The sequence below is a fragment of the Pantherophis guttatus genome, chromosome 17 (genome assembly GCF_059756535.1).
Source record: "Pantherophis guttatus breed Tessera chromosome 17, ASM5975653v1, whole genome shotgun sequence".
NCBI lineage: Eukaryota > Metazoa > Chordata > Lepidosauria > Squamata > Colubridae > Pantherophis > Pantherophis guttatus.
In genome coordinates, this window is record NC_142079.1 from 13,656,570 (window position 1) to 13,684,342 (window position 27,773).

Genomic DNA, 27,773 nt, shown 5'->3' on the forward strand with positions numbered 1-27,773 from the left:
GAATGCAGAATCCTGATTTTGTTGCAAAAAAAAAAAAAAAAAGGAAACCACTTAAACTCAGTGCAAAGGAAAGGAAAAAGGTACCAGAGAAACCTCACCTCCACGCATCATAAAGTGGTTTGATTTTATTAATTAATTAATAATCTTAATTAAAACAAAACTACAGCTTTAGGATTATCATCAGCATCGCCCTGCTCGTCCCGTTCCGCCATCCCTGGATTCCCCGCCGCGTTTTGCCTCCCACCCGCTCGGGAACTCTTGAAAGCTCCTCCTTCGAACGGACTTCTTTTAAAAGTACCATAGAGTCTGGGTTGGGCGGAGCGAGTTCTCGCGAGACGAGACGTCAGAAGGCGGAAGTGTTTGCCTCTCGGGATCCACGTGGGCTTGGAGAGGCTGTGTTGATGCGCGCCTCGATGGGGAAGGCGCAAAAGAGGCGCAATTGGCGGGCGCGGCTGCCAGGATCGCCCAGGAGGGGGGGTCCCGCTCCCCAGGAGCCTGTGCAGCTGGAACTGGGAGGTGAATATTTATTTTATTATTATTATTATTATTATTATTATTATTATTATTATTATTATTATTATTATCATCATCATCATCATCATCATCATCATTATCTTTATTGTTATTATTATATTTTTAAATCCCCCTTTTTTGTGGGGGGATACAGAACTCAATGGTATTCCAGCCTCCTGTTTTCCTTATAACAACAACCTTGCGAGGTAGGCTAGACTGGGAGAGGGAGGGAGGGAGGGGCAGACTCCAAAGATCCCAATAAAGTCTATCCCAGGGCTGGCTTGTTCCTATCGTTAAACACTGTTTATTTATTTTAATTTTTTTGGATACCCCGCCTTCAATCATTGCTATAAATAACTCAAGGGGGAAAACATGCATAATTTTAACAGATTAACAGAGTTGGAAGGGACTTCAGAGGTCATCTAGTCCAACCCCCCCTCAAGCAGGAAAGTCTACACCATTTCTGACAGATGGCAGTCCAGTCTCTTCTTGAAAGTCTCAAATGATGAAGCTCCCACAATTTCTGAAGGCAACTTCTGTTCCATTGGTTGATTGATCTCACTGTCAGAAAATTCCTCCTTATTTCCAGGTTGAATCTCTCCTTCTTCAATTTCCATCCATTATTCCTTGTCTGAACTTCAGGTACTTTGGAAAACAGCTTGACCCTCTCCTCCTCTCTGTGACAGCCCCTCAAATATTGGAAGGATGCTCTCCTGTCTCCCCTGGTCCTTCTCTTCTCTTCACTAGACTAGCTGTACCCAGTTCCTGCAACCATTCTTCATGTTTTAGTCTCCAGACCTTTGATAATTTTAGATAGATTCAGATTAACAGAGTTGGGAGGGACCTTGGAGGTCATCTAGTCCAACCCCCCACCCAAACAGGAGACCCTACACCATTTCTGACAGATGGCAGTCCAGTCTCTTCTTGAAAGCCTCCAGTGATGAAGCTCCCAGAACTTCCGAAGGCAACTTCTGTTCCATTGGTTGATCTCACTGTCAGAAAATTTCTCCTTATTTCCAGGTTGAATCTTTCCTTGTTCAGTTTCTACCCATTATTCCTTCTCTGGCCTTCAGGTGCTTTGGAAAATAAGCTTGACCAAGGCTAAGGCAGGACTTGAACTCAGGATCTCCCACTTTCTAACCTCATGCTTTAGCCACTAGACTAAAACTGGCTCTCCTTCAAATTCCACATCCATCTCAAAAGCAAATTATCTCTAAGTGGACTATATTTTTATAACATTATCTCTAAGTGGACTATATTTTTTAAAAATGTATATTTGATTTTTTTTGTTTAATCCTGCCTTATTATTTTATCAATAACTCCTTCCTCATCCTATTTTTCTCCACAACAACCCTCTGAGGTAGGTTGGGCTAAGAAAGAGAGATTGGCCCCAAAGTCGCCCACCCAACTGATTTTCAGGCTAAGGCAGGACTTGAACTCAGGATCTTCCACTATCTGACCTTGTGCCTTAGCCACTCGACTAAAACTGGCTCTCATTCAAATTCCACATCCATCTCAAAAGCAAATTAATGTTATCTCTAAATTGAATACCTTTTTTTAAAAAAAAAAATGATTTATTTTTTATCCTGCCTTATTATTTTATAAATAATGCAAGGCAGCCAATATAAACTCTCCCCTTTTTGTCTTTTCTCCCCCAACAGTCAGCCAGATGTTTATAGTGGATTTGGCATTTTTGTCCACCTATCAAGTCCTTCCCGAAAAGCTAAAATGGGCCAATGTGGCTGTTTGGTGGTATTAAAGGTATCATTGTCAAAGGATGTAAGCAATGCCAAGTAAAGCTGCCTTTTGAGAGGGATCTTGGAGTCCTAGTGGACAACCATTTAAATAGGGGCCAGCCGTGTGCAGCAGCTGCCAAAAAAGCCAACACAGTTCTAGGCTGCATCAACAGAGGGATAGAATCAAGATCACGTGAAGTGTTAATGCCACTTCATAATGCCTTGGTAAGGCCACACTTGGAATCCTGTATCCAGTTTTGGTCGCCACGATGTAAAAAAGATGTTGAGACTCTAGAAAGAGTGCAGAGAAGAGCAACCAAGATGATTAGGAGACGGGAGGCTAAAACATATGAAGAACGGTTGCAGAAACTGGGTACGTCTAGTTGAATGAAAAGAAGGACCAGGGGAGACACAATAGCAGTGTTCCAATATCTCAGGGGCTGCCCCAAAGAAGAGGGAGTCAAGCTATTCTCCAAAGCACCTGAGGGCAGGACAAGAAGCAATGGGTGGAAACTAATCCAGGAGAGAAGCAACTTAGAACTAAGAAATTTCCTGACAGTTAGAACAATTAATCAGTGGAACTAATCAGCCTGCAGAAGTTGTGAGTTTATTTTATATTTATCTATCTATCTATCTATCTATCTATCTATCTATCTATCTATCTATCTATCTATCTATCTATTTATTCGATTTATATGCCGCCCTTTTCCGGAGACTCAGGGCGGCTTACAATGCGTTAAGCAATAGCCTTCATACTTTTGTATATACCTGCTTAGTAGGGCTTTCGCCCCCCCCTCCAAGCGGTGTTCTTTTTTTATACAAAGTCAGCTTATTGCCCCCCCAAACCGGCTCCTCATTTTACTTACCTTCGAAAGGATGGAAGGCTGAGTCAACCTTGAGCCTGGTGAGATTTGAACTTTTAATAATTGCAGGCAGCTGATGTTATCTTAACATGCTTTAGTCTGCTGCACCACCAAGGCTCTTCTTCGACACTGGAAGTTTTTAAAAAGAGATTGGACAATCATTTGTCTGATATGGCATAGAGTTTCCTGCCTGAGTAGAGGGTTTAACTAGAAGACCTCCAAGGTCCCTTCCAACTTTGTTATTCTATTCTATTCTATTCTATTCTATTCTATTCTATCCTATCCTATCCTATCCTATCCTATCCTATTCGACTGACAGGGATTTTGTGAATGCTGAATGATGATCAAGTGATGTTCCAACTATTTTGGGATTGCACCCAAGGCACCTGTTCCTATACGTGCTATTTTGACTTTGAATTCATGAAACTTATTTCAAAGTGAACTTCACATGGAGGTGGAGTAGCAAAGTAGGATGCAATTTGACCTGGTGAGGTTCTCTTTTCTCTGTCTCCCCCCCCCCCCCTTCTAGATGAAACCATCTTGAAAGGAGTGGATGAGAGCAACGCCCTCGTCCTTCCGTCCCGAAAAACCCAGGAGAAACCAGCAACCTCCCTTAAAAGTCCAGGAAAGAAGCCCCTGACAAAGAAGCAGAAGAAGAATTTGCAAAAGGTTTTGGAACAAAAAGCCAAGAAGGAAAAGGTGGGTGTTTGATTTCAGGGAAACCCCCACGCTCGATTGAATATGGTGATGCCGGGAGGGCAGGAGACGTCACCCTCATTCTCGGCTCACCTGGTCTGTTCTGTTGGGTTGTGTTTGAAATTCCAGCGAGCGGAATTGCTGAAAAAGCTGAGCGAAGTCCAGGTGCCTGAGGCCGAAATGAAGCTTCTCTATACCACGTCCAAGCTCGGAACAGGAAAACGGATGTTCCAGGCGAAAAGGTAAGATAAGGAAGTGTGAGGGGTCCCTGGCGGTCTCTGAGCTTGGTGGTGGTCTTGCAGACGTTTCATGACCCAGCTAGGTAACATCATCAGTGCTAGAAGGGAGTGAAGTTTTCAGAAAGGAGAAGGGAGGAGGAGAGAGGAGGACTGGTGCTCTCTGAGTTTGGTGGTTGTCTTACAGATGTTTCATGACCCAGCTAGGTAACATCATCAGTGCTAGAAGGGAGTGGAGGTTTCAGAATGGAGAAGGAGAAGGGAGGAGGACTGTAGGATCCTTGGTGCTCTCTGAACTTGGTGATTTTCTTACAGATGTTTCATTACCCAACTAGGTAATATCATCAGCGCTAGAAGGGGAATGGGGTTTGTAGAGTGGAGAAGGAGGAGAGGAGGTGGAGGATGATTGTGGGGTCCTTGGTGCTCTCTGAGCTCGGTGGTTTCCTTACAGATGTTTCATGACCCAGCTAGGTAACATCTTCAGTGCTAGAAGAGAGTGGGGTTTGCAGAGAGGAGGAGGAGGAGGGAGGGAGGGAGATGACGACAACTGTGGCATATTTGATGCTCTATGAGCTTGGCTGTTTTCTTGCAGACATTTCATTACCCAACTAAGCAACCTAATCCGTGCTAGTGGGATGTGGGGTTTGCTTTAAGGAAGGGTCAAGCTCATTGGCTCATTTTATTTGTGCAACATGGATGTATGTTTGATGCTGCCTTTTCTGCACCCGTTTGAGTTTCTGCACCCATATACTCTGCCTTTGGGAGTGGTAGATGATGTTCAGAGAGGGCAGCCAGTCCTTCTGTGCACCTCCAGAATTGTTAGAAAAAATATTTATCTGATTGGGGGATTCTGGGAGTGGATATCCAAGTGGGCATCAGTCATCTTCCTTGGGATCTCTTCAGTGCTTGGGCCGCAGTGGTGGAATTCAAATTTTTTTACTGCCGGTTCGGTGGGTGTGGCTTGGTGGTCGTGGTAGGGGAAGGATCCTGCAAAATCTCTATTCCCTCCCCACTTCTGGGGGAAGGATGCTGCAAAATCTCCATTCCCACCCCACGCCAGGGGAAGGATCCTGCAAAATCTCCATTCCCACCCCACTCCTGGGGGAAGGATCCTGCAAAATCTCCATTCCCACCCCACGCCAGGGGAAGGATCCTGCAAAATCCCTATTCCCACCCCACGCCAGGGGAAGGATCCTGCAAAATCTCCATTCCCACCCCACTCCAGGGGAAAGAGATTGCAAAATCTCCATTCCCACCCCACTCCAGGGGAAGGAGATTGCAAAATCTCCATTCTCACCCCATTCCAGGGGAAGGAGATTGCAAAATCTCCATTCCCGCCCCACTCTGGGGCCAGCCAGAGGTGGTATTTGCCAGTTCTCCAAACTATTTAAAATTTCCACTACCGGTTGTCCAGAACCTGCTGGATTTCACCCCTGGCTTGGGGGATAATGTGGAAGTCTTGGTGTTTCAGGTCAGTCCAGGAAGCAAGTGCCGAGTGGTCAAAGAAAATCAAAAGCATTGGGGGTGCCAATAGGAAAAGAGGCAGACTTGAATTGGAGGAGGAAGAGGAAGAAGAAGAGGAGGAGGAAGAAGAAGAGGAGGATTCTGAGAAGGAAGAACAGGTTGACAAGGCACTCCCAGAAGCTTCCACCACCACCACCACTGAGACAGAATCCGGAAAGGTCTCCAAATGTCCACTCTCTTTACCCAAAGAACTTGATAAAGCTCCTGAGCAGAGAAACACAACCTCTAAACCCACATCTGAACCTGCGGTGTTTGTTCCAGTGGATCGATCCCCTGAGATTCAGGTCAGTTTTGAATCCAATCCGTAGAGAATGTTCTCATGTCTCATTCAATTTTGCTAACCAAGCAAATTTCAGCTGGACACGCAGTTATATATACCTGAGCTCTGAGATCTATCTATCATCCATCTATATAAAATCAGATATCATATAAGAGCTCAGATGCTATAACATAGATAGATAGATAGATAGATAGATAGATAGATAGATAGATAGATAGATAGATTGATAGATAAATAGATGAGAAGGTAATTAAGAAAATATTAGAATGCGCAGAAATGGATAGATTAACGTTCACTATTAAGGATAAAGAAGAAGCTGAATATGTTTTGATATGGGATGTATTTTATCAATGGCGAGACAGTAGAAACAAGTTAGACATAAGAGGAAATGCTAATGTGGAGAGCTGCTAAAGAAGATGATGTTTAGTATTATTGTTACATTATCAATATTATTGTGATGAATACTACAACAAATATGTAGATTATGACTGTTTAAAAATAACTACCCAGATCATACAATCGAATGTTATATAAATAAAATAAATAAAACGGGGGGATAGGTAGATGATAGACAGATAGATAGATAGATAGCTGTGATATCTGATAGGTAGGTAGGTAGGTAGGTAGGTAGATAGATAGATAGATAGATAGATGATAGATAGATAGATAGATAGATAGATAGATAGATAGATAGATAGATGTGATATCTGATAGATAGATAGATAGATAGATAGATAGATAGATAGATAGATAGATAGATAGATCAATCTCAGGTGCTAAGCCAAAAGCAATTAAGTCATCTGGTCCGGGAAGTGTGAAGCAACATGCAGCTTACAACGAAAGAGGTTCTTAGGGTGGGAATATCAACCACAAGCGGTTTTAAAACTCCAAAAGGATGCGTGTTGAAATTTAATTTACAATTTGGGCTACCACAGAATTTATTGTTTGTAAATACCCTCCGTTTCTCTTGTTTGTCAAAGGAAGCCAGGTTGAAACTCCCCATACTTGGAGAAGAGCAGGTGGTCATGGAAGCCGTGCAGGAGAATCCTATCATCATCGTATGCGGGGAAACAGGTTGCGGGAAAACCACCCAAGTGCCTCAGTTCCTCTATGAAGCAGGCTACGCAAGGTACAAATTTGGGGGCTTCTAAGGCAGCCCCTCGTACAGGTCGCGCTCAGCTTAATAACAGTTCATTTAGTGACCATTCGAAGTTACAGCGCCATTGGAAAAAGTAACTTAGGACCATTTTTCACACTTACGGCGGTTGCAGCATCCCCATGGTCATGTGATCAAAATTGGACGCTTGGCAACTGACTCATATTTATGACTGTCCCAGGATCATGTGACACCCCACCCCTCCCCTTTGCAACCTTCTGACAAGCAAAGTCATTGGGAGAAGCCAGATTCACTCCACAACTATTTTACTAATTTAACAACTGCAGTGCTCAGGGGGGTTAATAGAAGGGTAATTGGTTTTTTTTTTTTTTTAATTGAAAAGTTTTATAAAAGATACAAACATTTTCTCCCCCCATCCCACCCTTCCCCCCATCCCACCCCCTTGCCCAACCACCCACCCTTTCCCCCTCCCCCCGCCCTCGACTTCCCAGAACAAGCACAGGGTATAGCATTCACAAACATAAAACTAAAATATGCTAACAATTTGTTGACTTCAAATTCTCCCTATGTCTTTAACTCCCTATACTCAAACCACTGTAAACATAAACTAAAGATTAACAGTATTTCATTCATAAGCTATATGAAACTTTTTAGTCTGATACTTGTTTTGAATATAGTCAATCCATCTTCTCCATTCCGATATATATCCTTCGTTTGAATGATTTTTAAGATTTGATGAGATTTTCGCCATCTCTGCCAAATGCGCGACTTTTAGTGTCCATTCCTCAATAGTAGGTGGATCTTCTTTCTTCCAATACTGTGCCACCAGGGAAGGGTAATTGTTTTGATTAAGTAAATTTGATTTAATTTTTTTTAAAGATGGTATTAATTGAATAGGTGAGTTAAGATTAAGAAATAAGTGTTATGGCAAAATTGAATATACAAAATTTTGTTAAAGATGGGAAAAAACTGTATACATTGATGACGGGATCAGGGCTCTGTTCCGAAAAGATGTAATTTGTGTGTTGGAAAAAATAAAAATAAAAAAAACTTTTTGCAAAAAAAACAACAACAACTTAAGTGCTCCACTTAATAACTGGGGCAAGAAAGGTGGTAAAATAGAGGCAAAACTCACTTAGCAAATGTCTGGTTTAGCAAATTTTGGGCTCAGTTGTTGTAAATCAAGGATTATCTGTGTGCTTGCTAGAATAAAATAAAATCAGAATCAGAATAGAGCTGGAAGGGACCTCGGAGGTCTTCTAGTCCAGCCCCCAGACCCTTATACCATTTCAGACAAGTGGCTGTCTAGTCTCTTCTTAAAAACCTCCAGTGATGGAGTGCCCACAATTTCTGGTGGCAAGCTGTTCCACTGGTTAATTGTCCTCACTGTTGGGAAGTTTCTCCTTAATTCCAGGTTGCTTCTCTCTCTGGTTAATTTTCATCCATCAATTAGCAATACCTCACACATACTTTGGCTTCAAACCTTCGTTTCCACAAAGCTCTGGTACAAATAATAAATTTAAACCAGTGTTTTTTTTAAGCTTACCAACTTTAAAATGCACAGACTTCAGCTCCCAGAATTCCTCAGCCAGAATCTTGGGAGTTGAAGTCCATCCGTGTTGCCTATGGAATCCTGCAAAGTGAAGTCTTCTCAGGCGGCTAGGGAATTCTGGGAGTTGAAGTCCACACCACAGTCGGGAAACTCTGCTCTTAACTAATTTACTAAAACCTCATCTCAATTCTGTTTGTAGCACCGGCGGCATCATTGGGATTACCGAACCTCGGCGTGTGGCGGCGATATCTATGTCTCAGCGAGTTGCAACAGAAATGAATTTATCCCAACAGTAAGGATGACCTCTTTCTAATACTGGTTTCAGATATTATTGTGGGGAAAAATTCTGTTGAAACAGAAACACTGCAAGTTCTGGCATCTAGAATGCAGTATTGCAGATGACTTCTGCTGACTGCCAGTTGCCGGCAGTTCGATCCTGACCGGCTCAAGGTTGACTCAGCTTTCCATCCTTCCGAGGTGGGTAAAACGAGGACCCAGATTCTTGGGGGACAAGAGGCTGACTCTGTAAACCGCTTAGAGAGGGCAGTAAAAGCACTGTGAAGCGGTATATAAGTGCTATTGCTATTGCCCTCCTTCCTTCCTTCCTTCCTTCCTTCCTTCCTTCCTTCCTTCCTTCCTTCCTTCCTTCCTTCCTTCCTTCCTTCCTCTGCCCACTGCCAGCAATTTGAATCTCACCAGGCTCAAGGTTGACTCAGCCTTCCGTCCTTCCGAGGTGGGTAAAATGAGGACCCAGATTGTTGGGGACAAGAGGCTGACACTGTAAACTGCTTAGAGAGGGCTGGAAAGCACTGTGAAGCGGTATATAAGTCTAAAGACTGTAAATTGAAATTTGATTAATTGGGAACTAAGCATATTGAATACTGGTAAAGATAAAATATTGACTATGTTAATAAATAGGATGTAAGTATATATAACAATTTAGTTTATAAGAATGCTCAACATGGTTACACAAGAATAAGAGAATGATTAGGAAGACTGAATTTAAAAAAGATAATTGTCGATGCAGAAAGTTGTAAAATATTATATAATGTTGTTATTTATGTTTTGTATTTTACTGATTGGTGTATGTGTAGGTTCTTTTTTTTCTTTTTTCATTTTTTTGTCTCTTCTCTATTACGTTTTTGGTTTTAAAAATGTAAAATATTCAATAAAATTTTTTTTTAAAAAGTCTAAGGACTATTGCTATTGTTAGTATTTTGACTATCTCGATCCAATCAAATGCATTCTCTGAGGTTTTGAAATGGCTGCTACCAAAATGAAAGTGGATGATATTTGCAGATCATGAGCCTAACATTCTTTAAGCATTTATTTGCCGTTTACGTTTGCCCTAAATACATCCAGTAAGATGGGAGTCCTGACTTGATGGATTTAAATGGTGTCATTTCAGTTTTGTGTGTTGTGAGGGAATTCTGACAACCTCAGCTTGATTTCCATGTTCTCTGTCCCAGTGTGATTTCCTACCAAATCCGTTATGAGGGGAATGTGACGAAGGAGACAAAAATGAAGTTCATGACGGATGGTGTGCTGTTGAAAGAAATCCAGAAGGTGAGGGCTTTATAGTTTCCTCTTTTGAAATGTGGGGTGGAAATTGATTTTTAGGAGAATGCACATACGTGTGGAACATTTTCTCGCTTTAGCACAGGGCTGTCCAACCTGGGCAACTTTTAAGACTTGTAGACTTCAACTCCCAGAATTCCTCCACCTACTTAAGACATGGGGACTTCAACTCCCAAAATTCCCCGGCCAGCTTAAGACTTGCAGACTTCAAGTCCCAGAATTTCCCCACCAGCTTAAGAGTTGTAGCAACTCCCAGAATTCCCCTGCCAGTTTAAGACTTGCAGATTTCAACTCCCAGAATTCTTCAGCCATCTTAAGACATGGGGACTTCAACTCCCAGAATTCCCCCGCCAACTTAAGACTTGTAGACTTCAACTCCCAGAATTACTCAACCAGGAATTCTGGGAGTTGAAGTCCACAAGTCTTAAATTGCCAAGGTTGGAGACACCTGCTTTAAGTAGTCTCAAATTCCTCAGCCAGCTTAAGACATGGGGACTTCAACTCCCAGAATTCCCTCACCAGCTTAAGACTTGCAGATTTCAACTCCCAGAATTATTTCTTTCATTTCTTCTTAAAAGGCCTTGAAATTTCCAATACTATTGCAAGTAGTCCTCGACTTATGACCACAACTCGAGCCAGAATTTCCATTGCTAAACCAGGGGGTTGTTAAGCGAGTCACACCCAATTTTGCATCCTTTTTTTAAAAAATTATTTTTTAGTATGGTTGTTAAACAGATGACCGCAGTTGTTCAGTGAATCACAAATGGCCATTAAGTGAATCCAGCTTTGCCCGTTGACTTTGCTTGTCAGAAGCTTGCTGGCAAAGATTGCAAATGTCAATCTTTGGTCAAACTTGACCCCAGGACAGGGCAACCGTCATAAATACATGACCGTTGCCAAGTGCCTAAATTGGGATCACATGACTGACACAGTCATAAGTTCCAGGACCATTTTTTTCCTAGCGCCTTCGTAACTCCAACCAGTCGCTAAATGAACCATTGTAAGTTGAGGACTACCTGTAATTGTTGCCCGACGCTCATCGTTCCTGAATCCCAGTTCACGAGCCTGGCAAACTGAACTGAAACACTTCCAACTCTTTTTTTTTTCAGGATTTTTTGTTATCCAAGTACCACGTCATAATTCTGGACGAAGCCCACGAGAGGAGCGTCTATACCGACATCTTAATCGGTCTTTTATCTCGCATCGTGCCTCTTCGAGCTAAGGTAAAGGCGAAAGAAGGGATTCATTCAAGGTAGGCAGTGTTTTCACGCCGAGCTCAAGATGTTGAGACTCTAGAAAGAGTGCAGAGAAGAACAACCAGGATGATGAGGGGACTGGAGGATAAAACATACGATGAGCTTTTGCAGGAACCGGGCATGGCTAGTCCAGTGAAGAGAAGGACCAGGGGAGACAGGATAGCAGTCTTCCAGTATTTGAGGGGCTGCCACAGAGACGAGGAAGGGGGCCAAGCTATTTTCCAAAGCACCCGAAGGCCAGACAAGGAATAATGGATGGAAACTGAGCAAGGAGAGATTCCACCTGGAAATAAGGAGACATTTTCTGACAGTGAGAACAATCAACCCATGGAACAGAAGTTGCCTTCAGAAGTTGTGGGAGCTTCATCACTGGGAGCTTTCAAGAAGAGACTGGACGGCCACCTGTCAGAAATGGTGTAGGGTCTCCTGCTTGGGCGGGGGGTTGGACTAGATGACCTGCAATGTCCCTTTCCAACTGTTATTCTAAAAAAAAAAACCACCTGCCTTCAAGCAAGCTAAAAGCCAGCTAAAACTGTTCGCCAGATTTAAGGCAAAAAGCTTCTTTTACATGCACACCTTGCCTTCCTCCTCTTGTTCCCCCCTTACCCCCAAAAATCTTTCTAAATCTTTTAATTCTGAATTCACGAAAACCCACCCTTTGAACGTTTTGTTTCTCTTTCGTTTGTCAGAAAGGGCAGCCGCTGAAACTGATCATCATGTCTGCAACGCTGCGAGTCGAGGATTTCACCGCTAACCAAAAACTTTTTCCTGTTCCTCCTCCGGTTATCCAGGTGAAAAAGGAATGGGGTGGGGTGGGGGGTTAGGAAAAATAAATGAGATTTTTGAACATTTTGTTCGGGCTTCCTATCCAATCTCTGCTTCAATACAACCCTTTTTGATAATAATAACTTTATTGTCATTGTACGTGTATACACAGTATACCCATACAACGAAATTCACTGAACACCCAAAGACCAGATCCAACACACATAACAATCCCCAAACACACTCCCACCCACCACAAATTCCCCACCCCTAAAACCATCCAAACATCCACACAGCAGACCAAGTAATGCTGTCCAAGAGCTCGCTGATGGTGGCCCTTTTAGTTCATGGTTGAGTGCAATTATAGCTCTGGGATAAAAACTATTCAGAAAATGTGCGGTCCGAGTTTTAATGGTTCTGTATCTTCTGCCAGAAGGCAACAGTCCAAAAAGATTGTAGGCAAGATGGGAAGAGTCTCTGAGAATGTAATGCAACTTCCTCAAACAGCGAGATTCGAACATGTCGTCCAGGGCTGGTAGCTGGAGTCCGATGATATTCTGGGCAGTTTTAATGATTCTCTGTAGAGTTTTTTTGTCCCCTATAGAGCTGCTCCCATACCATGCAAGAATGCCGTATGTCAGGACACTCTCAATGGTGCTGCGATAGTAGGACAGAAGTAGATGCTGAGTGTTGTGGCCCGTCAGTGGCCTGTGCGGATTGTGGCTGACTCTGACAGCGAGGAGGCTGGTGTGGTGCTGCTCCAGCAGCCTGGGCAGCTGGCACTTGAATCAGACAATGAGGAGGCTGGAGAAGATGTGGTGCCAGGGGTGGGGATTCAGCCAGGGCCTTCAGAACCTCCAGAAGCTCCCGTAAGTGAAGGGGATGAAAAGGAGGAGCCTCTTCTCGATGCACGGGCGTGCAGAGCTGCCAAAAGGCAGGAGTGGCTCCTCAGGAGGAGGTCTCTTCGAGAGTAAGGCTTGGGGCTAATTGGCCACTCCCCTAGCCTATTTAAGGAGGAACGCCGACTGAAGCAATTTGTAGGGAACAACTTTAGTTCACTCTACTTCGCGTCTGGATTCCCTGCACATGGCTTCTGGGCTTTCTGCCAACCTTCGTAAGATTGTGATTACTTTATCTTTGGTTTCTTGTAGGCTGTTAAGAAAGTTTATTAACAGCCTTTGTTTTGAAACAGACTGAGTTATTTTAGTAAATTAAGTTTTGTACAAACTTTGTGTGTGCTGTGTTCTTTGGGGTCCGTAGCTGGGGCAGAACACAGATAGATTTATCTTCCTGAGCATTCTCAGGAAGTACAGCCTCTTCTCTTTCTGTCAGTCTCATTCCAAAGCCTTCCGGGTTCTAACAGTAGTTTGGTGAAGATAAAAATTAAGTCGAGTTTAGCGGCTGAGAATTTTATATTTCTAGGTGTTATGCAGGAAGTCCTCGACTTACAACGGTTCGTTTAGTGACCGTTCAAAGCCATAACGGCATGCAAAAGTGGGACTTACGGCCGTTTTTCACATCGATGATCGTTGCAGCTTCCCCGTGATCGAAATTCGGATGCTCCTATTTATGACGGTTGCTAGTGTCCCCTTTTGCAACCTACCAGCCAAGCAAAGTCAACGGGGAAACGGTGATTCACTTAACAACCTTGTGACTCCACTGTTAAACAGCTGCAGTGATTCAACTTAACGACCAGGGCAGGAAAGGCGCTAAAAGGGGGCAAAGCTCTTTTCACTGTTTTGCTTATCCACGGGGCTCCGTTGTGGTCATAAGTCGAGGACTACCTGTATTATAATTATAGATCATATTGACGTGAACCGTAAAACGAACAGCAGGCCTTTATTCTGGAAAACAAACACAAAAACGAACCGGGCGGTAATTTAATCCAGAATCTTCTGATAATGTCGATTTAAATCTGGGTTCAGAGCATTGTTTGGCTGTCTTCTTGCAATTCAGCATTGTTTTCGATTTTTGGGGTTTTTTACCTGTGGTCTTTTTTATGTCAGGTGGATGCGAGGCAGTTTCCAGTCACCGTTCATTTCAACAAGAGGACCCCGTTGGAAGATTACAGCGGGGAATGTTTCCGGAAAGTCTGCAAAATTCACCGAATGCTTCCTCCAGGTCAGAGGACTGAGTAAAAAGGGAAAAAAAACAACAACAATTGCCTGAAGAGATCATCATCATCATCTTTTAACGACCCCCATAATCCCTTGCGGGGTGGAGTCTGGGCAACTGAATGGAGCTAGCAGAATGTTTTACTGGCCGGATGCCTTTCCTGTCACCAATGCGGAGTTTTGTTCGGCAGATATATTCTCATTGTGCCCAGAGAGAAATATCTGCCTCAGCCTAGGATCAAACTCACAGCCTCCTGATTGTGAGGCGAGAGCCCCACCTCTAGGTCACCAGTACCGCTCAGTTGCTTGAGGAGATATCTATACAATTTAATTTTACAAAGAATTCAATTAAGAGCAGCAATGTGTAATTCCCTGATGGAGTTGCAATAAAGTTCCAACCGAGGGGTCCTTGGTGCTCTCCAGAATTGGTTATTTTTTTCCAGACATTTCATTACCCAGCTAGGTAACATCATCAGTGCTAGAAAGAAGTAGGGTTTGCACCCTGCTACCACTGATGATGTTACCTAGTTGAGTCTTGAAACATCTGCAAGAAAATCGCCAAGCTCTTGAAAGCACCAAGGACCCTACAGTCCTCCTCCTCCCCTTTTCCTTCTCTTCTCCACACACCCCATTCCCTTCTAAAACTGATAATGTTACCTAGATGGGTCATGAAAGATCTGCAGGCAAACCAGCAAGCACCAGGGACCCCTCACTTTAACTCTGAACTACAAATATTCCCTTTAAAGTTCTGGCTACCCATAGATCTCTCTGCTTCTTCCCCAAAGCAGGCCCATCAAGCTGGATGCCTACCCCCATCATCCCCAGCCAAGCCTTTCGGCATTTAAACATTTCGATATTCTGCAAAAGGAGCAGGAGGTTTTCATTTTTTGAAGAGACAGATGTTCTACGCTCTTGTGATGACTCAGGGCACGGCACAGAGATAACCCAAACAGCTGGCAGTTCAAACCACCCCTTTATTGCTCCAAAGCTCCCCAAACGCTCCCATGTTTCTGGCAAGTCCCAGAGCAGAGTGGGAACAAACCCCCACACAAACCTCAAGCAGCCTCTCTGGCTGCGATTCATCCAGCCCAGCGCTGTCTGCACCAAGGCTGCATAGCAATAAATCCCAAATGTATCTGGCAAAACAAGAGCCAAGCAAGGAGTTCAGGGAGCAAAAGATCCAGATAATTAGTTTCAGTACGCCAACAAGGAATGCAAGGACTCTTGGCAGGTTCAAACGTCCGGCCCACAACACTCCAGGAACTCAGGGTTTGTTCCCGACAATTCCCCTCCCTACGGTGTCTCCTTAAGTCTCAGTCCCCAGGTGTGCCTGGTGAAGCTGAGCGGGACACTCTCCTCGCGCATGGCCAACTCGGTCTGCACTGATCATGCCTTCTCTGCACTCTCCGAGCCCTTGCATCAGGAGTGGGGGTTTGTTGCTCCTCGTCTGAGCTCTCTCTCTCCTCCCGGCCTTCAGGCCTTAATTCCGAACAGCCTTGGCTGGACCGACTCAGCCAGTTTCCTCCAAGACCAACGGAGCTGCCCCCTCTCTCTCGCTGCTAGCTCTTGTTCCAGCTCATCTTCCCCCCACCCCCCACCCCGCAGATTCAGACGCCCGACGGGGTGCATGACACGCTCTTTGCAACTTTCTCTCGGGTGGTCCAGTTTAAAATGCTGTCCTTCCTTCCTTCTCTTTTGCAGGGGGCATTTTGGTGTTCTTAACCGGACAGGCCGAAGTCCATTCTCTTTGTCGGAGGCTAAGGAAGTCTTTCCCTTTTTGCAAAAACGCAACCCCGGGTAAGTTTTGCGCTCTTAAATTTTACTCCTGTTGTTGTCCTCCTCTTTAAAGGCTTTCTCAAACAGCAACGGGGAAAAAAAAGGGCAATTGATCCTTGAGAGCGCAGCCGTTTCATCTCTGATCTGGAAGGGGGCAGCCTGGGGCTATCTAGAGCGGCGGTCACCAACTGGTGGTCCGTGAGAAAATTTTGGTGGTCCGCAGAAAAATTATTTGCATTTTTTGTATTACACTAAATCAGGGGTCCTCAAACTACGGCCCCTGGGCCGGATACGTGCAATGAACGTTTGTGTTGCTGCAGAGAGTCTCCCCTTCGGGGTCTTTTTGTGCGGGTCGGAGGGGGGACAGAAATTCCGACTTGGAGTCTGCTTCAGCCCCCTGGTACGGGGCTTTGGGCGAAGGCTAGAGGGAAGAGCCGCTGGTGGCAAAGAGCCCGAGGGCCTCGTTCCAGTGGGACTGCATCATGGCTTGGAACTGGCTGACCATCTCAGCCCGCTGAGCCTCCAGGCGCCGGTACCTGGCCTTGCACTCCCGCAGGTTTTCCTTCTGCTTGGAAAACCTATGCTCCTAGTCCTGAGTGAGGTGCTTCTGCTGAGCCTCCTTCTCGGTCGGATCCAATTTGAACTGAGCTGTTTTGCCAACTCTTTCTCGTGGTGGCTGCTTAGCTCCAACAACTGCTTCCTGTTGGGGCCCTAAGGAGCCCAGGTGGGGAGGCGAGGAGTGGCTGGGAGGGGAGGGGCGAGTAGAGGCCGGTGAGGCGCCCCTCAATGTGAGTGACATCAAGTTGACCAAGCCCACCGAGTCACATGACCACCTAGTCATGCCCACCCAGTTGGTCATTAGGCAGATCATATTAATGGTCCGCGGGATTTAAAATTATGAATTTAGTGGTCCCTGAGGTCCGAAAGGTTGGTGATCTAGAGCAGTGATGGCTAATCTTTTCCGGACCGAGTGCCCAAAGCACGTGCACGAACACCCAAAGTGCAATTCGCGTGCGGCTGTCAGGTTTCGATGTCATCTCAAATAAATTGCACTCCCAAACAATTAATCTTTGCTGAAGTATTCCATTTATTGAGTACGACAGATCTGGCCCCGACTTCATCGCAGCCGATACTAACCCTCCGACCCCCAAATCCTTCCCTTTCCGTTCCCCAATTTTCATCTTCTCATTGGCCATCTTCCAAGTCAGTCTCCCCAGCTTCTGACCTCACCCCACAGGAATGTTCCCCCCTCCCATCCCATCTCCTAGGGGATATTATCTACAGAGAAAATAAGTAGGTGAAAAGTCAAGCCTCGTCTTTTTATGGCAGCATCAGAATGCTGACAGCGGCCCCTGCACATGCACCCCCCCGTGCATGCACGCGCCCCTTGCATGCCTCCACACATGCCACACACTCCACCTCTGTGCATGCGCAGCAGAGACCCAACCCAGCTGGCCGGCGGGAGGTGCGGACCCATGCATGGCGGAGCTCGTGTGCCCACAGAGGGGGCGCTGTGTGCCACAGATTCACCATCACGGATCTAGAGGTTTTGGATGTTAACTTGGGCAAGGGATTGTGGGAGGAGTAAATTCAAGCATCGTGAGGGCACTGGGTTATTTACCTGTGCTCTACATTTTTCTGGTTTAAATCTTTAGGGATGGTACGTAGCTGTTTTTCCTTTGCTAACAGAAAATATAATACAGGTAGTCCTTGATTTACGACGCTCAACATTTCTGTTGCTAAGTGAGGCAGTTGTTAGATGAATTTTGTGTACCTCATATTACGACCTTTCTGGCCTCGGTTGTTAAGTGAATCACAGCAGCGGTTAAGTTAGTCACTCGGTTGCTAAGTGAATCTGGCTTCCCCATTGTTCTGCCCCAGCTACGGACCCCAAAAAACGCAGCACACACAAAGTCCGTTCAAACCTTGGTTTACTAAATAAACCAGTTTTTTACAACAACAGCTATTAATTAACTGCATTAACAGCCGCCAAGAATTCAAAGAATAATAACTGAAAGCTTACTATGGTAGGCAGAATGCCCAGAAGCAATTTGCAGGAAGCTGATAAGATAAGCAAGACAAGACACGAAGATATGTGAACGAAGTTGTTCCCTGCAAATTGCTTCAGTCAGCGTTCCTCCTTAAATAGGCTAAGGGAGTGGCCAATTAGCCCCAAGCCTTACTCTCGAGGAGACTTCCTCCTGAGGAGCCACTCCTGCCTTTTGGCAGCTCTGCGCACCCGTGCATCGAGAAGAGGCTCCTCCTCTTCGTCCTCTTCACTTAAGGGAGCTTCTGGAGGTTCTGAAGGCCCTGGCTGAATCCCCGCCTCTGGCACCACATCTTCTCCAGCCTCCTCATTGTCTGACTCGAGCGCCAGCTGCACAGGCTGCTGGCGCAGCACCACACCAGCCTCCTCGCTATCGGAATCAGCTACTAGCCACGTACAAGCCACAACACCCATTGACTCTGCTGGTCAGAAGGTCGCAAAATGGGATCACATGACCCCGGGACACTGCGAGCGATAAATATGCAGTCATAAATGTGAGTCATAAATATGCAACCGTTATAAATACGAGTTGCCAAACATCCGAATTATAATTATGTGACCCATGGGGATGCCTCAACAATTATCAGTGTGAAAACGCTCATAAATCTCTTTTTCCAGTGACGTAACTTCGAGCGGTCACTAAATGAACTGTTGTAAGTCTTGGACTAGCTGTAGTCTTGGGACAATTGATTTTCTCCATTCTTTGATCTTTCTGAGGTGACCCTGATGGCCAGTGATATGAGAATCCCATCAGGAAGCTCTGGCCCTGTTCATCACTCTCTTAAATTGGCTTTTTGAATCATTCACTCTGGCCACTTTAAGAGGGGAGGGCTGCATCTCCCATAATTCCCCAGCCAGAATGGATGGACTTGCTGGGGAATTCTGGGAGTTGAAGTCCGTCCATGTTGCCTGGGGAATTCTGGGAGTTAGTTCATCTGTGCTGACTGTGAAAAATTTGGGAGTTGATTTCACCCTTGCTGGCTAGGGAATTCTGGGAGTTGAAGTCTGTCCATGGAATTCTAGGTGATAAAGTCCATATGTTGGCCTGGGGAATTCTGGGAGTTGAAGTCCATCCATGCTAGCTGGTGATTTCTGGAAGTTCTACTAACATTTTGTAGTCCTGATTGAGAAAAATGTGGCTTTGCTTTTCGTAGGCTCTGAAGATGAGGACAATTCCGTAGAAGCCATCAGAAGGTTTAAGAAATCCAGACAGAAAAAGAAGCACGTTCTTCAAGTAAGCTAAATTTTCTGGCCTCTGTCATAAATGCAGGCTGGTTGCCAAAGCCCAAATTTTGATCATGTGACTATTTATACACTGCAAAAGTTACATGTGCAAGAGCCAATTGTAAGTCACTTTTTTCACTGCTGTTATAACTTTGGTCACTAAATAAATGGCTATAAGTCGAGGACAACCTATATTTGCTCCTTCTTTTTAAAAAAATCCCCCAAAATATCTTAGTTTTGCACATTCATCTCCTGAGTACCCTCTATCTACTAAATAATAAGACTCTGATTTATCTTCTTGCTTTAGATGATTGGATATTGTCGTACTTTTCAAACAGGTCTTAAGATTCTCCCAAATGCCTTTTAAATTTTAAATCTAGAAGGATGTCGAGTCTTTGAAATTGTTGGTTTTTTTCCCCCCCTCTTTCTTTCTAGACCCTGCCCAAAATTGATCTGGACAATTATTCCATTCTGCCGACTGACGAAGGAGACGAAGACCGAGAGGCCGCGGAAGACGACGAAGAAGCAAACTCGGCTGGTTCGGATCTTGACCTTGATCTGGGCGAAGATTGTCTGCAAGGAGGTTTGTGCTTTCCGAGCCTTTGTGTTCTGACCCAGCCTTAGCAGAAGCAAGAAACAGACTCCTGGTCACGAAAAAACCCTCTTTATTTACCTCTTGTGAATTAATGGCATTCATGCACCGAAAAGTCCAGGCAAGAGTCCTGCAAGGAATTAACTGCAGTAACAGACCTTATCAGTTCCTTGCGATAATTGCCAGGCTGTGAGCTCCCAGCCGAAAGGCTGCAAATTAAGTTCTGGCCAGCAGTCTTTTTGGCACGAAACACAATGAGCAAAATCATCAGAAATACGAACGGTTGTCTCCTACGATAACCACTCCCCTTTCCTTCTATTTATTCCCCAGCCAGGGAGGGGCCATTCAGCGTCCACTTGTGCTTTGCTTCCCGAGTCGACTCCTTGTCCTCCGTTGTTCTCCTCTCCTAACTGCTCTGCACATACGTGCGTCTGGAACAGGCCCCAGCTGTTCTTCTTACTCACTCATCTCAGCCTCCAAAGGCAGCTGCCTCTCCGGTGGCTGGGAAATGTCAGATGCCCCTGGCTCTATCTCTGCGTCTGATGCAGAGCATCCATCACAGCCTTCCCCAGACTCCAGCACTGGCCCAAGTTCCTCCCCAACCTCCTCATCGTCCGAGTCTGACGGACCACAACACTTTGAAAGTTGGCTGAGTTTGCACAGAAGACCAGAGAGATTTTTAATCACGGTTAGCCGATCAAACCACAGTAACAGAGTTGGAAGGGACCTTGGAGGTCATCTAGTCCAACCCCCTGCTCAAACAGGAGACCTATACTAGGGATTCGAACCGCTGAACTGCCAACCTTTCTGATCGACAAGCTCAGTGTCTTAGCCATTGAGCCATAATAAGACGAGGCAGCATCTGATGCAGCGTCTCTTTTTTCTATTTTATGGAGGGATCTTGCCTTCATGTTAACATAGGAAAACAAACCCTGGCTTATTCAACAAACCACGAATGTTAAGTTAGCACCTTATTATATCACCTCCTCAAAGACGTTGGCCTTTCTTTAATAGCAGGAGATCTTTTTTTAAGCTTGAGTATCCCTTTTTTTTAAAGTAACCACTCTGTTAGATTTATGGTCAATACATTTCCTAAATAAAGTCACAAAGAGACTAGTTCTCATGAAGCTGCCAGAAAAATACATGCTGCTTTTTCTTCTTCCCTTGCCTCTTAGCTCTGATTTTGAAAAACATATTGAAACAGTATTTATTTACTGGTTATATTTTTATTTATATTTTTATACTGCCTTATTTCTCGAGGAGTCACGGGCGAGCGATTCAAACAAAAACATGTAAGGTTAATGATCAAATAGTTTTAAGTCTTACTGTGTCTTGAAAATACAGACGATAGTACTAATAACCTAGCAGGCTAATCTTTTGATTTTTTTCCTCCTCTCTGTTTATAATTTGAACGCAGGTGAAAAACCGGATTCTTCCCACCCACTTTACGTTCTTCCTCTCTACTCTTTGCTGGCTCCTGAAAAGCAAGCCAAGGTAAGATTAAATACCCCTGTAGGAATATTGGGTACGTTGAGTGGTGGGATGCTGCCTGTTTAACAAGCAGTTCGGTGAGTGCGCATACGCGCCTAAGGCGCTTATGCGCAGCACTGAAAATGGAGCATTTAGAACAGGGGTGAAATCCACTTACCTTCCTTACCGGTTCAGAAACAAGCGCGCATGTCACCTGCACATGTGCAGAAGGTAAAAAAAACATTACTTCCTGGTTAAAACCAGGAAGTAATGACACCCGGACGGCGATCGCTACCAGATCGCCGAACCACAGAGAAAAAACGCTACCGGTTCGGGCAATCCGGAAGCATTTCACCCCTGATTTAGAAGCTCAGCTGCTTACCTTCCAAGTCAGCAACAGTAAGTAGAACAGCAAGGGGGGGTGGAAATCAGCTGTGCCGAGCGATTGAGATGAGCTACAAGGCAGGAAATAAAGGACAGGATAGAGCGGGGGCGGGTGGGCGGGGCCAACTGATCGTTGGCGCTACCGGTTCACCAAAACCGGCTGAATACCACCTCTGGGTACGTTCAGAAAAGCTGTATGTACTTATGAACACTTCTAGACTTAAGATAACTTTATTGTCCCTTTGAATGTGCACTGATCGGCATACCTTAAAATGAAATTTCGTTGCATGCAGCTCTCAAAGGGTCTCCACCTCTAATATACACTACATAAACATGACAAAATGAAATGAAATTTATGAATGAATGAATGAATGAATGAATGAATGAATGAATGAATGAATAATATACCCACATATATTATATGACACAGAGGAACAACACCGTCTTAATTTGGATGTATGCATGCATATGGCAAGAAAAACGAATCTTATGAGTTTACCAGACGGATGGCCTAGGGAGCAAAGCCGTTACAGAATCTGGAAGTCCTGCTAGATGATGGATGGATGGATGGATGGATCGAGATAGAATGATAAAATGATAGAGAAAGAGAAAGGATAGATGGAGGGTGGATGGATAGATGATAGATAGTTATGGATAGGTAGGTAGGTAGGTAGGTAGGTAGGTAGGTAGGTAGGTAGGTAGGTAGGTAGGTAGATAGATAGATAGATAGATAGATAGATAGATAGATAGATAGATAGATAGAGATAGGTAGATAGATAGATGATAGATGTAAGTAGGTAGGTAGGTAGATAGAGATAGGTAGGTAGGTAGATAGATAGACAGATTATAGATAAAGACAGGAGATAGATAGATAGATAGATAGATAGATAGATAGATAGATAGATAGATAGATAGATAGATAGATATAGATGAGAGAGAGAGACAGATGAGATGGATAGATAGAGACATGACATAGATAGAGATAGATAGACAGATAGATAGATAGATATAGGCAGGTGAGATAGATTATAGATAGATATAGATGAGATAGATAGATATAGATGAGATAGATAGATAGAGATGAGATGAGACGAGTAGATAGATATAGACATGAGATAGATAGATAGATATAGACAGATGAGATAGATAGATATAGTTAGAGTGAGAATGATAGATTAGAGAGAGGGAAAGGGAAAGATGTGTGGAGGATGGATAGAAGATAGATTTTGAATAACTTTATTGTCACTTTAAATGTACACTAATCGGCATACGTTAACATGAAATTTCATTGCATTCAACTCTCAAAAGATAACCATTATGCATATATCCACACACACACATACATATATGACACAGAGGAACAACACTGTCTAATTCGGATGTATACATGTACATGGCAAGAAAAACGAATCTTGTGAGTTTACCAGACGGATGGCCTAGGGAACAAAGCAGTTACAGAATCTGGTAGTCCTGCTAGAAATACTTCAAAACCTCCTCCCAGAGGGGAGCAACAGAAACAGGCCACGAAGTGGGTGTGTGGGGTCTCTAACAACGCTTCGAGCTCTAAGCACACAGCGCTTATTAAGCAGCATCCTGAATAACGAGAAGTGAGCTTCCTATAATCTCCGCTGTCCTCACCACTCTCTGAATGGCCTTTCTATCTGAGGCACTGCAGCCACCAAACCAAACGGGTGCAGTTTGTTAAAATGCTCTCAGTCGTGCCTCTGTAAAAATTGCAGCATCCCGGGGTCCTTTGTTCACCTTTTGGGACCTTCTGACATGCAAAGGCAAGGGGGAAGCCAGGCCACATTCCACCCCAGTAATGGAGTCTTTACAAACAGGGCATGGCCGGCGGGAAGCCTGGAGCTCTCCCAACATAAGAGAACATCGCCGCAAATGCTCCTTGTGGAAGGAGTGACTAGCAGACTTCATTCTCTTGTCTTTGGTGAAATGGTTCTCTTTTTTTTTCTCATCCCTTGAAAACTGCCCCCATCTCAGGTTTTCAGGCCGTCTCCACCTGGGACCAGGCTGTGCGTCGTGGCCACCAACGTGGCGGAGACATCTCTGACTATCCCGGGCGTCAGATACGTGGTTGATTGCGGGAAGGTCAAGAAACGGTTCTACGACAAAGTCACCGGCATCTCGTCCTTCAAGGTTATGTGGACATCCCAGGCTTCGGCCAACCAGCGGGCGGGTCGAGCGGGCCGAACAGAGCCAGGCCACTGTTACAGGTCAGCTAACTGGGTCCCCCCCCCCTTTAAAAAGGTAAAGGTTCCCCTGGCACATACGTGCTAGTCGTTCCCGACTCTAGGGGGCGGTGCTCATCTCTGTTTCAACGCTGAAGAGCCAGCGCTGTCCGAAGACGTCTCTGTGGTCATGTGGCCGGCATGACTCAACGCCAAAGGCTCACGGAGCGCTGTTCCCTTCCCACCAAAGGTGGTCCCTATTTTTCTACTTGCATTTTTGACCTGCTTTCGAACTGCTAAATTCACAGAAACTGGGACAAGTCACGGGAGCTCACTCCCTTACGCGGCGCTAGGGATTCGAACCGCTGAACTGCCGACCTTCCTATCGACAAGCTCAGCGTCCTAGCCACTGAGCCACCGTGACCCTTTACAGACTTGAAAATCAGGAATGCCCAAATGTGGCGCCCTTGGTGCTCTCTGAACTTGGTGGTGTTTCTTGTGGACATTTCATGACCCAACTAGGTAACATCATCAGTGCTAGAAGAGAGTGGGGTTTCCCCTTATTTTTTAATATACTAATGGCTGGCTCTGTCTATGTTGATGGGAAATCTCCTTTATTAGGCTGTTTTTATTGCTTCATTGTTGGTCTGGTATGACAGGGCAAGCCATTTGTATAAAGGTAGTCCTCCACCTACGACCACAATTGGGCCCAAAATTTATGTTGCTAAGCGAGACGTTTGTTTTGCCCCATTTTACAACCATAGCTGCCCCAGTTGTTAAGTGAATCTGGCTTCCCCGTTAATTTTGCTTATCAGAAGGTCGCAAAGGGTGATCATGTGACCTGGGGGGACACAGCAACGGTCATAAGTATGAACCAGTTGCCAAGCATCTGAATTTTGATCACGGGGATGCTACAAAGTTTGTAAAGTGTTGAAAATCAGGAATGCCCAAATGTGGCGTCCGTAAATTACTTTTTTCAGTACCTTTATAACATTGGTCACAAAATGAATTGTTTTAAGTCTAAGACTACCTGCATAAGCAGAGAGAAAACCCCACTCCCTTCTAGCACTGATGATGTTAGCTAGTGGGGTCATGAAACGTCTGCAAGAAAACCACCAACTTCAGAGAGCACCAAGGACAACCCTGAGCTACAAATATTCTCTTCTATCAATGCCCAAATGTTCAAGAAAATGTCTTTAATTCCCCAGCTCTGAGGACAAGGCAGATCAGTCCTTGGTACCCATTGGGTGAAGGTAGCAACTTCTGATTCGGGTAGTTGTATCCTTGGAAGGGCAGAGTCTTAGTGTTTGCATTGTGTGTGTGTGTGTCTACATATGGACAATATTTGCACGCACTGTTCGCTTTTCTTTTTAAAAAACCCTTCTGCCACCATCACAATCCTAAATCGTCTTGATTTTTTTTTTTGAACACAACAAGGAGAATATCACAGTTCTTTAAAAACGGATGTTTGTTAGAAGAATAAAATATAATTTTTTATTGGCCAAGTGTGATTGGACACACAAGGAATTTGTCTTTGGTGCATATGCTTTCAGTGTACATAAAAAGAAAAGATACATTCGTCAAGTATCATAAGGTACAACACTTAATGATAGTCGTAGGGTACAAATTATACAAGCAACAAAATTACAGTCATACAGTCATAAGTGGGAGGAGATGGGTAATGGGAACGATGAGAAGATTAATAGTAATGCAGACTTAGTGAATAGTTTGACAGTGTTGAGGGAATTATTTGTTTAGCAGAGTGATGGCGTTTGGGAAAAAACTGTCCTTGTGTCTAGTTGTTCTGGTGTGCAGTGCCCTATAGCGTCGTTTTGAGGGTAGGAGTTGAAACAGTTTATGTGCAGGATGCGAGGGGTCCGTAGATATTTTCCCAGCCCTCTTTTTGACTCCTGCAGTATTCAGGTGGTCCATGGAAGGCAGGTTGGTAGCCATGGTTTTTTCTGCAGTTCTAATTATCCTCTGAAGTCTGTGTCTCTCTTGTTGGGTTGCAGAGCCAAACAAGTTGTTGGGTTTTGTTTTTTTTTCAAGGATTGTTTTGATCTCCGTTGCTGTTTTTTTGTGTGTCCCAGGCTGTATTCTTCGGCTGTGTTCAGTGATTTTGAGCAGTTCTCGGCTCCCGAGATCACCAGGCGACCTGTGGACGATTTAATTCTGCAAATGAAAGCGTTGAACATTGAGAAGGTGGGAGTCCCATTTTTTAGACACTTCTTTGATAGGTAGTCCTTGACTTATAACTGTCCGGTTTGAAGTTACAACGTCCCCGTAAAAATGTAAATTTGCGACTGGTTGTTGGGCTTACGACCATTTCAGCATCCCCACAGTCACGTGGTCAAAATAAGAGTGTGGTTCCTAGTTGCGACCTTTCCAGAGTCCAAAGTCGATAGGAAAAGCTGGGTTAGCTTGACAAAGGCAAGATTCATTTAACAGCCATCTGATTGATTAAAAAAGAGGAATCAACATATGGTATTTTCCAAAGGCACGGCAAGAAACAATGGGCAGGAACTATAATGAAGGAGAGAAGCAACCTGGAATTGAGGAGAATTTCCTGACAGGGAATCCAGTTAACCAGTGGAACAACTTGACTTCAGAAGTTGTGGGTTGCTCCATCACTGGACGTTTTCAAGAAGAGATTAGATACAGCCACTTGTCTGAAATAGCATAAGGTCTCCTGCTTGAGCAGGGGGCTGGATTGGAAGACCTCCAGGGTCCCTTCCTGCTTCTCTTCTCTTCTCTTCTCTTCTCTTCTCTTCTCTTCTCTTCTCTTCTCTTCTCTTCTCCTCTCCTCTCCTCTCCTCTCCTCTCCTCTCCTCTCCCCTTCCCTTCCCTTCCCTTCCCTCCCCTCCCCTCTCCTCTCCTCTTCCCTTCCTTTCCCTTCCATTCCATTCCATTCCATTCTCCTCTCTCCTCTCCCCTCCCCTCCCCTCCCCTCCCCTCCCCTCCCCTTCCTTCCCTTCTCCTCTCCTCTCCCCTTCCCTTCCATTCTCCTCTTCCCTTCCCTCTCCTCTCCTCTCCTCTCCTCTCCCCTCCCCTCCCCTTCCTTCCCTTCTCCTCTCCTCTCCCCTTCCCTTCCATTCTCCCCTTCCCTTTCCTCTCCTCTCCCCTTCCCTTCCCTTCTCCTCTCTTCTCTCCTCTCCTCTCCTCTTCCCTTCCCTTCTCCTCTCCTCTCCTCTCCTCTCCCCTTCCCTTCTCTTCCCCTCTCCCCTTCCCTTCTCTTCTCTTCCCTTCCAGTCTCCTCTCCTCTCCTCTCCTCTTGTCTTCCCTTCCCTTCCCTTCTCCTCTCCTCTCCTCTCCTCTCTCCTCTCCTCTCCTCTTCCCTTACTACTACTACTACTACTACTACTACTATTCCATCCCATCCCATCTTATCCTACCCTCCAAAGCACCTGAAGGCAGGACAAGAAGCAATGCGTGGAAACTAATCGAGGAGAGAAGCAACCTAGAACTAAGGAGAAATTTCCTGACAGTGAGAACAATTAACCAGTGGAACAACCTGCCTCCAGAAGTTGTGACTTTTCAGAGACAGGACAGCTACTTGTCCAGAATGGTATAGGGTTTCCTTCCTTAGCAGGAGTTTGGACTAGAAGACCTCCAAAGTCGCTTCTTATTCTGTTCTGTTCTGATTTACTTAACAATCATGGCAAAAAGAAGATCATAAAATCAGGCACGGCTCACTGAACGATTGCATCGCTTAGCAATGTAAGCTCCAGTCCCAATTGTGGTCATAAGTCAAGGACTGCCTGCGTTCAGTTTGGTCAATCTCCTTCCTAGCTTTTGTTCATTTTTTTTTTTAAAGGGAATTATTTCTTCTAAGGCTAAAATTGTTCGCCAGGGAGCCACTCTTCC

The 27,773-nt window shown here is 44.8% G+C and overlaps 1 protein-coding gene across 1 annotated transcript in view; it reads left to right on the forward strand.

Moving 5' to 3' along the window:
- Positions 1 to 172: 172 nt before the first annotated feature.
- Positions 173 to 27,773, forward strand: part of DHX37 (DEAH-box helicase 37) — a 40,358-nt gene continuing 12,757 nt past the window's right edge. The window contains exons 1-16 of the mRNA XM_060683751.2: positions 173 to 516; positions 3,642 to 3,811; positions 3,938 to 4,050; positions 5,516 to 5,852; positions 6,829 to 6,977; positions 8,717 to 8,809; positions 9,987 to 10,083; positions 11,205 to 11,318; positions 12,041 to 12,142; positions 14,123 to 14,237; positions 15,932 to 16,027; positions 19,208 to 19,287; positions 19,713 to 19,860; positions 21,287 to 21,363; positions 23,722 to 23,954; positions 26,000 to 26,111. Of these exons, the coding sequence (XP_060539734.2) occupies positions 402 to 516; positions 3,642 to 3,811; positions 3,938 to 4,050; positions 5,516 to 5,852; positions 6,829 to 6,977; positions 8,717 to 8,809; positions 9,987 to 10,083; positions 11,205 to 11,318; positions 12,041 to 12,142; positions 14,123 to 14,237; positions 15,932 to 16,027; positions 19,208 to 19,287; positions 19,713 to 19,860; positions 21,287 to 21,363; positions 23,722 to 23,954; positions 26,000 to 26,111 (2,151 nt within the window). The 5' untranslated portion in view covers positions 173 to 401. The remainder of the gene's footprint in view (positions 517 to 3,641; positions 3,812 to 3,937; positions 4,051 to 5,515; positions 5,853 to 6,828; positions 6,978 to 8,716; positions 8,810 to 9,986; positions 10,084 to 11,204; positions 11,319 to 12,040; positions 12,143 to 14,122; positions 14,238 to 15,931; positions 16,028 to 19,207; positions 19,288 to 19,712; positions 19,861 to 21,286; positions 21,364 to 23,721; positions 23,955 to 25,999; positions 26,112 to 27,773) is intronic.